This window comes from Typha angustifolia, chromosome 12, assembly GCF_048772165.1.
Source record: "Typha angustifolia cultivar Huaian chromosome 12, ASM4877216v1, whole genome shotgun sequence".
NCBI lineage: Eukaryota > Viridiplantae > Streptophyta > Magnoliopsida > Poales > Typhaceae > Typha > Typha angustifolia.
Window position 1 is genome coordinate 6,674,736 of NC_133250.1, and position 12,431 is coordinate 6,687,166.

The 12,431-nt window shown below is 31.6% G+C and overlaps 1 protein-coding gene across 1 annotated transcript; it reads right to left on the reverse strand.

Annotated features, from left to right (window-relative positions):
• Positions 1-8,978: 8,978 nt before the first annotated feature.
• LOC140772500 (large ribosomal subunit protein eL38z/eL38y) lies at positions 8,979-10,768 on the reverse strand. The gene is made up of 3 exons (XM_073114597.1): positions 10,635-10,768; positions 9,773-9,956; positions 8,979-9,212 (listed from the first exon to the last, which is right to left on the reverse strand). Exons 1-3 carry the CDS (start codon positions 10,635-10,637, stop codon positions 9,190-9,192), a joined length of 210 nt encoding a protein of 69 aa, XP_072970698.1. The 5' UTR covers positions 10,638-10,768; the 3' UTR covers positions 8,979-9,189.
• Positions 10,769-12,431: the final 1,663 nt, after the last annotated feature.

Consider the following 12,431-nt stretch of genomic DNA (forward strand, 5'->3'; position numbering starts at 1 on the left):
ATAATAAACTTATATTAGAAATTTGTAATGTTTTAAACGAAAAGATAAAAATACCCTTAGTATATTTCCCCTCTTTTATGCGGCAAATATAGGTGGCATTTGGATTGACAATAAAAAATTTCTTAAACTAGTTAAAACTAGTATAGTAACTAAATATTAGACTAAGGTAAAATGGGTTTTAAGTAAATTACATAAACCCATTCTATTTTTTTCCTCTTCCTTTTTTTGGTAAAGTAAAGGATGTATTGAAACTTAGACAAGAAGCCCAAAAAGTAATCCAATGCTTTCTGCCTATACCTGGTGCCAAAGGCTTCCTTCCACAAAATTGAAATGAACTCAGGATGGTCTGAGCCACTCCACAAAAATTTAGAAAAGTTTTTTCTAGAATAATTTGCAATAAAGTTCGTAGATAATTTGCTTCCTTGTATACATAGGTGATAGTAATTTGGTTGAAAAGCTTGAAGTAGCTCTTAATGAATTTCATTGCTTTTGAGCATATAAAACAGAGATTGAGAATTAATTTTTTTATATTCAGCATGTGTATGCCTAGCTGCCTAGCCTTTAGCAAGGCTTCTCTCACCGCCCACACTTCTACATACATTATACTATTGTAGTTGATTGCATCTCCTCACAAGCAAAATATATGAGTCAGAGTCCCTAAAAATCCAACCTCCTCTTTCCTTATTGGTTGATGGATCAAAATATCCATCACAATTTAGTTTTATCCAATTATCAGATGGTTGTTTCCATCCAATAAGTTTGGGAGGAGCCGGATTTTGAGGGATGCTTGTTTCTATAGTGTTCTTTAAGTATTTCATGGTAATTATGATTATGTTTCTCCAAGTAATATAAGCAGAATTTGTACATTTGTTAAATTTATAACTATTTCTATGTTTTTAGATTTGCCATAAGGAATTTGCAATAATAGCTAAAACTTTTTTTTTTATCAATAGTATAGTTGTTACCTTCCTTAAGCCACTTCCTTGAATTCAATCATTGTCGAACAAAAATTGAAATCCAAAAACCGACATGTTTAAGTTTCAGATTTGCTTAGGGAAAACATAGATAAGAAAAATATGTTAAAATCGAGTTTATGTCACGATTGCATATGTCACACATAAATGATATTTGCATTCTGTGGCTTAGAAGTATGTCTTTGGTTGGTAGCTAATTTTAAAATAATTTCCAAAGAAAGGAATAAATTCTCAGGGCAATTGGTAATTACCATAATTTGTCCCAATTTATTCTAGGGTAGCGGTTACCCTCGATAGGCTTGGCCGGAAATTTATAAGCCGATTTCACAGAAGCTTGGCTTTTAGGGTTCTCCAGCCAGCACTAGGAATCCTTTTGCGAAACGATGGGAGCATAATTTTCATAATGACAAACCTCAAAATTGGGCCAAACCAAAGATCAAGTCTATCCAAATTCTAAATACCCTTATGTATTAATCTAGCTACTCTTTTGTTGCCAAAGCTTATATTCATGTTAAGATAAGTTGACTTTAAAGAGAGGCATAGAAAAAAAAAACCCAAGGGTCATGCATGATAGTTGTAGTGCTGCCATCACTAATATTTTTAATGTATCTACTTCAACGCTCTTTGCTAGCGTGAATGATGTAATTATACATGGAGGAGGCACTCTTCCTTTTATTCCTTTTAGCCCAAATTTTTAAACTACCACATTTATACTTCATAAGTAGAACCCAAAGTCTATCCTCACTACCCAAAAGTTTAGTAATCTTAGGATTTATAAAAGCAAGACGGGCTCTTCTAAGATCTCTAACACTAAGATCTCCCCTCTCTTTTAGACATGGTAACAATACTCCAATCAATTAAATGCAGGCCTTTTTCCTCACCCTACTCCTAGAGGAATCTTTTAGCACTCTTGGTGATAGAATCAATAGTGTCAAGAATGGTAACAAAGTTACTAATCGTAAATGTGGGCATAACATTAATGGTAGAATTAATAAGAGTGATTATACATGTCCATGAAAGGATTTTTCTTCTCCAAGAGCTAAGCTTACTGTTTACTTTATCAATAATCCCCTAGCAGTCCTTCATGAGAATTTTAAAAGGGGACATCGGACATTTCAACACCTAAGTATCTAAAAGAAAAGTTATTGTGGCTAATATTCAAAAAATCTTTGATGTCCCTATTGATTTGAGGTTCACTTCAGCTAGGGAGGTAAAAATCAGATTTGTCAAGATTAATTTTTTTATTGGTAATTTTCTCGTAAATATTAAAAACATTTTTGATGGCCACACAACTAGTAGAAGTAGCTTTTGTGATGATAAGTAAATCATCAGTATACATAAAATGACAGACACTAATCGAAAAACCCACAAGGGATCCTTTATGCATAGAATCATTCAATAAAATTGACAAAATTTACAAAGTAATAATAAATAAATATGGAGATAAAGGGTTACCTTGTCTAATGCTATAGTGATTAGAAATCCATTTACTATAAGTATCATTAATAAAAAAAAGAGTATCTCCGGATTAATGCAAGCTTTAATCCAATCAATCCATTTAGTAGGAAAATTCATTTTCTTAAGAGTTTGTAAAATGGCATGCCAATCTAGGTGGTCATAAACCTTCTACATATCAAACTTATCTATCATATGTAGTTGAGAAGATTTATCCTAATCGATAGAGTGAATGCTCTTACTGGCAAGAAGGATATTGTCACTTATATTTAAGGGTGAAAACGGTTTGGACACTAATCGGAGAGTGCTCAAACCACATCGGGATCTATATTTTTATTCCAGATATGGATACGGATATGGATATTGGACGGATAGCAAAATGCAAAATCATATCCTAACTAAATAGATACGGATATTTTTTGGATATGTATCGGATATTAAACGGATACGAATACGAATACAAACTAGATAAAAAATTCGAATTATAATCGGATACGAATACAAAATGAATTTATTACTAGTATCTATACATAAAATAAAGGTCACCATGTTTATGCAAAAATATAAGATCACCATGTTCATGCTTAGATATAACAAAAAATGAATAACACTAAAGTTCATCACAAAAGAAGATAACACTACAAAAGAGGATAACATTATAATTCACTACAATATAAGACTACAAATTCTAAAAATATAACAAACTAGCATCTAGTACAAAAACATAAGAGCATTTTGTTCATGCTTATATATAACACTACAATTCACTAGAAAAATAGGATAACGCTATAATTCACTATAACGTAAAATCACTAATTCTAAAAACATAACAAACTAACACTTAGTGCAAAAGCATAATATCACCCTATTCATGCTTAGATTTAACACTATAATTCACTATAAAAAGAGAATAACACTACAATCCACTAGAACATAAGACCATCAATTCTACTACAATTTCACAACATTTCATGACATACATGCTTAGATATAACAAAAAGAGGATAACAAAAATATGATCAACTTGTTCACACAGTAATAATAACCATACTACACCAAGACTAAAAAAATAATCTAAGTATAATAAAAAAGATCAATATTCCAAAGTGACAACCAATTCCACTACAATTTCATAACATTTCATATTTTTCTAATCTTCAATCAAGTCAATCGAGTAGTGATACACTTTAAAGAGGATCTGCAAAAAATAAATGAATGACATTAATTTAATTGTTGAACTAAAAATCAATAAATTGAAACATATCAAGTAATACCATTAATTGTTCATACAATTTCAAATGCAATTCAGATTCAGTTTAAACATAAAAAATTGCATTACCTTTAATCTAGTGAACATGCCATTGATTATATGTCAGAAACTAAAACGTGCCCGAATACGTTAGATTCTTCAACATCCTTAACAATTGATGCTACTTCTCCTAATAAGAAAAAAAATTGTGAAATTAGTATTCAATACTAATTTATAAAATTTAAGGAAATGAAACAACCATTATCTTATCTTGTAGATCTTATTTAATCTTGAGTGCATACTAGAGCTTCCATGGCTTTAGGATCCAACCTACTATGATAAGCATCTACTATTTGACCACCTGTACTAAATGCAGATTCAGAGGTAACTGTGGCAACTAGAATTGCCAACACATCACGAGCAATTCGTCATAATACAGGATACTTTGCACCTTCTGTTTTCCACTAAGATAGTGTATCAAATTTAGTATTATTATGTTACCATAGAAGTGAGTCTTCCTCAATATATAGATCCAAATTGGTCTTAGGAGATTGATGTTGAGATTTTTCAATTAAAAATTGCTCAAATCTTCTATTCCTATCCTCGTCAAACTCATCAAAAACAGCCCCATTACTTTGGAAAACTTCACTCGTGCTTATATTCACATCACAATCAAAAGGACGTGAAAATTTAGATGCATATCCATTATGTAACTTCTTTATGATTTCACGAACTTCCTTAAGTCCCTTAACACCATCGAGAGAATAAATTTGAGAAAAGTAAAATTCCATAATACCATTTTATACCGATGATCTAAAAATGAAGCCACGGTTGATATAAAATTATATTGCTACTAATATTTGTCAAATTTCTCTTGCATTAATGTTGCCATAGAAAGAACAAATTCATCCAAACATCTGCACCATTATCTAATTTGCAATTAAATATCATAGAATTCTTTGAAAAATAAGTTAGCAGTTGGATATAAAGTTCCTGAAAGCAATTCTGTTATTGTATGAAAGATTTTCAAATATTTTCATAACATTCTAGCATTATTCCATTGCTCATTTGTTGCATATGCAGCAAATTTAATTGAATCAGCACATTGAAGCCTCTTAAATGCATTCATATAATATATAGCATCTATAAGCATCAAATAAGTAGAATTTTATCTTGTAGATACATCAATAGAAAGAGCTTTATTTTTAGCTAAATTACATTCCCTTGCTCTCTTTTGAAAATCCTCCCACTGTGAGGGTAAATTTCTGAGAATTAAGATGATATGACGAATATTTTCTACTGTATTCTTTATTTTTTTTAAACCATCTTGCACAACTAAATTAATAATATGCATGGCACACCTGACATGAAAAAATATGCCACTACAAACAAGAGATTATTAATCACTGAGTCGACTAACCACGTCTCTAACACAAACATCATTAGCATAATCACTATCTAAAGTTAAGGAAAATAGCTTCTCATCAATATTCCATTCAATCATATTCTTTAGAAATGCTTGGCACAGATTTAACTATATATGTCTCCCTTCTAAATGTATAAAATTTATAATTCTTTTTTGAATTCTCTAATCATCATCAATGATATGCACTGTAACACACAAATAACCCTTATTCTGTCTAGAAGTCTAGAGATCCGTAGTAGCAATCATACGACATGAAAGTGAACCAAACATATCATATACGTTCCTTTTTTGCTCAACATATAACTCCAATATTTCTTTTCTAATAGTAATACGTGACTTTGTTGGAAAAGCAGGTTGTAGAGATTTTATAAATTCAAGAAAATACTTATATTCTACAATAGAGAAAGGGTATTCATGCATAACTATTGCTCTTAGAAGTTTTCCTCACTTAATTCCTCTTCATATTGGTATGACTCTAAAACTCCATTTTCTCCAACTCTTGCAAGATTAAGTAACAATTGCCCTGTTTCTTTACCATGCTTATTTTTGTAATGGTTCCTCAAGTGTGTCATTCCCATAAAACTTTCCTCATTAAATTGCTTTTGACAAAATCTGTATAGTGCATTACACTTGCTCACTGTTTGCTCATTAATTACTTCTATCACTTCAGCTTTATCAAAGTTATTCCAGATATCTGATGTTAATTTTTTTTCTCTTTGTTCTATCATCTTGAGTAACACTATTATTGGTGTCATCTTAAATGAAGCACTTATAGATGCCATTACAATTTTCACTACTATATTAAAAAATTACAGATGCCACTAAAAAAATTCTCAACTACATTATCTTAGAAATAAATTTCACAAAACATATTCCAACTATTGTAGAAAATCATAATGTAATGTCCAAGTATAGTATAAATACAAATAGAACAGAGATTAGATAATATAATATATATAAAGATGATACAAATAGAACAGAGTTAGATCTAATACTTCACCTAAATTTAATACATGATGCAAATAGAGGACAATAAAATTAAAACTCCTCTGAAAAAATTAGAACTAAGTCCAACCTATGTATAGATCAAATTACAACTAGTCCTAAAAATTAAAAATAGACATCAAAGAAATAATATGTATATATAAGATATAAATGAAAAACAAATAAAAATGCTTGCCTATGATGAGGAAGAGAGATGAGGATGACATTGGATGGTCGGAGTCGTTGGAGTTACCGAAGTTGATAGTCCAAGGAGCACCACTAGTGTCGGTGGAGAGCGCAATTGGTTTTGGAAGGCATTCCTACTGAAGGGATTGGATCTAAATCACCCGACGACGTGTGATGGCCTAGGCGATAGAGATCGAGGCAGAGGTACCCGATGACGATGGTGGTGATCGGAGGGTTCGATTCGCTCCAAGATTAGCCGTGAGATGTTGAAGGAGAACCCCAACTTCGTCAGATTAGCTGCGAGGCGACGCCATGATGGTCGTGGAGTACCCCAACTTCGTCGGAGAAACTGAGGCGGGGCCGCGGGAGTTGATGTTGAGAGTGAGGGAGAGATGGGGATGGGTTTGAGATGTTGAGAGTGCGGCAGCTTGATGTGATGAAGAGATGAGGGTTAAGTTAGTGGGTTGGGTGAGGGTTTTATGTTAATGGGTCGGGTTAGTTTTTAAGGGTAGAATGTTTGTTAGTATTATATAGCATACGGGTAGGGGTGAAAATGGATCTAATACGGATCGGATAGTGCTCAACTCATATCCGGATCCGTATTTTTAGTTCAGATATGGATTCGGATATGGATATTGGACGGATAGCAAAATTTAAAACCATATCCTTACTAAACGGATACGGATAATTTTCGGATAAAGGATCGGATCTTAAACGGATATTGATTGAATTTAAAATAATTATAATATTTTATTTAAATATAATTAACATAAAATTATTAAGAGTTTTACAACAAATAATTATTTTGTATGTCAAATATATAAAATTAGAGAAATTAATCTCTATAAATAATATATAAAGTATTATTAATAATAATATTAATATTTACTGTTTAAATAAGCAAACTAAAAACTATAAATCATTTTAAAAAATATGCGGGTAAACGGATATCCGATATCCGTATCCGAATTTGAATCCGAAAAATAGATCCGACCCGTATCCGAATCTATATCCGAAATTTTTTCAAAAATTCTATCCGTATCCAAATCCGAATCGGATAGAAATTTTTTTATCCGAATCCGATCCGAGTCGGGTCGGATAGCGGGTCGAGTCGGAGTTAATCCGACCCGTTTTCACCCCTACATACGGGTATTCAGATATCCGATATCCAAATCCGTATTCGAACACATATGAGATACCCGCATCTGTATCCGGATCCGGATATTTTAATAAACTGCTATTCGTATTTGAATCCGGACTGAGTAAAATATTTAGACCCGTATCCGATCTGACTCGGGTCGGATCGGATAAAATCCGATCCATTTTCACCCCTATTCTTATCGTATATCTTCAAAAAAGTTACGTCTTCATCTTCAAAAAGAAAAAAGACATTTTAGTTATTTATATGTGTTTTTTAACTTCAATAACAATATATTAAAAATTTCTATAAACATTTTGTTAAAAACTAACACAATAAAAATTATGAAAGATTCCAATGCATGTACTGGTAAGTATGATTTTAAAAGTTTAAAAAAGAAGCATGATTTTTAAGGCATTATTGACAATTATAATATTTTGAAAGTTTTCAGTAGTGTTCTTATTTGCATATAGTAGAAAATAAGGCCAGAGAAGGGCAAGGTAGTCTTTTTGTTAGTATATAATCTTACTCATAAAAAATGTCCGGAAGTTTGCTAGAAAATAGAAAGCTTTTTCTTATATAATTATCAAATTTAAAATTACCATTACATCCTTTCAAAAATGTCACAAAATTGACTCTCTCTCTCTCTTTTTTCTTTTTTCTTTCCGGCAACGAACATATCTCTATATGTTTATTACCACATAAGAAGGCCAAAAGTGCTTTCAAGTATCCAGCGAGATACTCAAAAGTATCACTATACAATAGACTAGTAACGTCATTTGGCTGAGTTTAAACCAAACCTTAGAAAATGACTAAATTCTATTTTAGTTAGCCAACCCTTCTATGTTGGCCTCCCTCCCGGTAATAGTGAGAAAAATATCCAAAAAAGTGTATAGCCATTGACACGAATAGTCCTTTGGATTGGAGGAGTCAGATTCCAATGCTTTCTTAGCTTGAATAAGAGCAGCCTTTACGGCTTTAACAAATTGACTCTTTCAGAATTGTACTCTTTAATAAAACATAAATTGTTAAACACATATTAATAATTAATATACATTTCTTTTTTGAAACTTAGAGCTTAAAATACTTATCAATTATTTTTATTTTGTATGAAAAGACATTATTTTTCCTTACACTATGATATTCGGATAGTTTTTTGAACCATTTAAAATAATTTAAACCATTGTAGGATTAATCTTGCAGTACATCCTGCATACCACAATATGCACGGCCATAAAAAGCCTGGTGAAAAATGATTACTTGGCACTAACATTTTGAGTTACATTTTACAAGAGATGATTACCAAATGTCTGGTGATAGTCACATAAATCAGAACAAACATATGCTAAAGTTCTAGTTCCCATATTCCATCTTTCAAATCTGCAATGGCAATGACACAGACCACCATTTATAGCTGCTTAGGTTCAAAATTACCCACTTTAAATCACCTACCAGTCACCATCTTAAAAGAGCACTGAAAATTACAGTGCTTGCAACTGATCCATTACAAGCAGAAGTAATTGAACTCACTCAACATGACATCCACAAAGAAAAGACACAAACACAGGTTAAGAACATGTCAAATTTCATCGAGAGTTTCAACTAACGCAGAAAATAAATCATGAACAAAATCCTTCCAAAATTCCAAATAGAACTAAGTGACCCATGAGTTAAATATCAAAACATAGTAGGCATACAAAAGCTTGAGTAAATACTTAAGCAACATCTTGGACACCCACTCAAAAAACATCTTATGACACTATTTCCGACTTCACCTTCAAACATCTTGGACGCTCAAACCTGCAAAATGAAATCAACTTAAAGTTACTAATTGTCGATTACTATTTGACAAACAGTCGTGCAGATTCATGATAGTTACAGAACTATTTGCTAGCATTATAGATCAAATTCTAAGTAAATGAGTCATTAAAAGGAACTAGCATATAATGTGTCTTATTAAAATGCAATACAACAGAGGAATATCTCTCTGCATGCCCCTATAAACTGCTTCATTTAAAGCTATTAAATGATGACCAACTCCATTTCTACAATTATAGAAACAAAACCAAATTGTATTGGTCATTTAGGAACCAACTAGAGAGTAAAGATAAAGCATTAGTGGCAGTTAATTAATTAACTAACAACTAATTATTTTAGCTCGGTCATTTGTTAATCAAACTTTTACCTTCAGGTATCAATCAGAAAAATGCAAGTGCAACACTTCAAAAATCATGAAATTAGTAATCCTAAGTCATAACATTTCCATTAGTTTGGAAACATGCACTTCTTTGTTTATTATTTGTATCTATTAAAATTTTGCACCTCAAATCCATCGTAAGAATGGTTATCGAACTACTAACCTGGAGGCAGAGACTGTTTCAACTTATCAGCTTTCTCAGAGTCAAACACACATAGTGTGTACAAGTACTTTGAACATCGGACCTTGAATTTGACAACATCCTTGCTCCTCTTGATCTTCACAGACCGTGCATCTTTCCTTCTCGCCGTGAGAAGGAAATCCTTAATCTCGTGAATCTGCTTAGGCTGCGCATGACATATCACATGGTTAAACTATTTATACACCTAGAGAACTATGCTATTATACTATAAGAAAAGGACCAAAAAGAAATAAACATATGAAATTATTCATTGTTTACTGATCCTCTTGTTCAACACCTTATTCAAGAGAAATTCCCCACAATTATAATGACATGAAACAGTTAACCGGATTATTACAGAACTGGGTCAAAAGGTATTTTCTTCTAACCAAATTAAACGATTCCTCCAATTCAAACGACAAATTTGCAGATATATAAGCATAATATTATTTAACATATTACTTGATTAACCAGCATCTAAACTGGACAAACTAGATATACATCCACGTACCAAGGAAGATATACTAAAGTTTCTAGCAAGATCATTCTAATCCATCTCAATAATAGAAAAGACATAAGAAACCACATAGAATGCACAACCCAGACACAATAAAACTACTTCGTGGCTACATTTTTTCTTTACTATAAAGAGATTGAGATCCGGTCGTAAGATCTTCGTCACAAACGAAACATCAAAACCCCAATATCAAATATACGTCGAAAGAGCGCCTAACTATTCCCATCGATAATTAGATCGGCAAAAAGGGTGCAAGTAAAATCCTACTGCAAGTCAAAGATCGAATCAACTCAACACATTAACATCTAAAACGGAGACGAGAGGTACCATCTTTTCGGGTTTCGGTCGGGAAATTTGATCTGCTTCCGATCACCCGCCCCTCTTCTGGAAGAAACCCCAAGAGGCGACGAGGTGGTGAATTTTATACTCCCAAGAGAAACCCTAGCTTACTTCTGTTTGTGTATTTCCTGAAATACCCCTTAAGTAGTTAAGTGGTTAACCGGTTTCCGGGTGGTGAAAGATAAGGCCCGAATTGATTTTGGAGACCTATTTGAGAAAATTATTATCATTTTAGTTTAATTTCTAAATTATTTACCATTGTTATAGAATAGGATTGGTCATTTAGCTATAGTTGTTGGCACATTGGAGATCTCTCTCCTAATATTTTAAACTTTGTTTGGTTTGAAGCTAAGCTCTAAACTAGATTGGTTGGACATATTTTTTAGTCTTGATTTAGATACCTTAGATCTCCTCTAATATTTTAAACTTTGTTTGGTTCGAAGTTAAGTTCTAAACTAGACTAGTTGGACATATTTCTTAGTCTTAATTTAGATACCTTAAACTAAGTTATTAGTGTTTAGTTCTAAGCTAGACTGAAAGTATATTTATTATCTATGATATGATGTAAAAAGTGAAAAAATTATTGGTTTTAGAGGAAAATTAATTATATATAAATTTGATGAACGAAAATACCATTTTCATATATGATGGTCATTATTATCATAATATAATATTATAATATATATTTGTAGGCTTAAATACATATTTGCTGGCTTATATAATATTTATAATAGTCATTTGTAGCTTAAGTATATATTTAGTAGCTTATATAGTGTTTATAATAGCTATTTGGGGCTTAAAGTGCATATTTGCTAGTTGATATGGTATTTACAATTGTTATTTACGAGCTAAAGTGCATATTTATTATCTTATCCGATGTCTTGCGAGCTTAAATACATATTTGTTAGCTTATATAATATTTATAATAGTTATTTACGGGCTTAAGTGTATATTTACTGACATATATGATGTTTTGTAGATTTAAATATATATTTGCTGGCTTATATTGTGTAGAGAGAAAAGAGAGAAACTCAATTAAATATGATTTGACATACTATTTTAATATAAAAATGTGAATATTTTGGAAGAGAGGAGAAAAGAGGTGAGAGATAACATTGATAAGATATGGTTGTACCTAGGATATGTAAATCATGGTAGAACGCTATGGTTGTACTTGGAATGAAGGGATTTCTTTTGATTTTCTATAGTTTTAAGCTTTCGACTCTAATAGAGCTTTTTGTAACTATAAAGGTTAGTTTATAAAATCTATATTGTTAATATATAAAATTAATAAATACCCAAACTAGATTAAGAAAAAAAAGATAATTTGTTGTTTAGTTACTGAACTGGACTTAGTGTTCTTAAAATATCATATTATGACATTTTGTGAAAATAGTTGACCCGATACAACATATAGCTAACTTGACGAAACTGCTTATTAGAACTCCTTCTAACGGCTATGCATTCTGTTATCATTCCCAATCAGTTCAGAAAACCCCCTGAACTCAGTGTGGACATTTGGTCATTTATATTATTATTAAAGTATTTTTATTGGACTTAAATATTCATATCAAATTTCTTATCAATTTGAACTTAGAAAATATATATGTTGAGGCTTGATGTATCTCAAGTGTATTAAGGTATATGGTCAATCATTATTTTAAATTTGGGTTGTGACAAACTTTCCCAACCAAATTGCCTCTTCGACCGCCTCCATTATTGCCATATATTCTACTTCAGTGGTACACAAAGCAACTATAACATGTTGAATTCAAGTTAATAGCT

What these genes read in the sequence shown, in the direction of transcription:
- LOC140772500 (XM_073114597.1), bottom strand. An exon ending in GAAACAGTCTCTGCCTCCAG is followed by an intron (nt 9,213 to 9,772) that starts GTTAGTAGTTCG and finishes TTCATTTTGCAG; the next exon opens with GTTTGAGCGTCCAAGATGTT.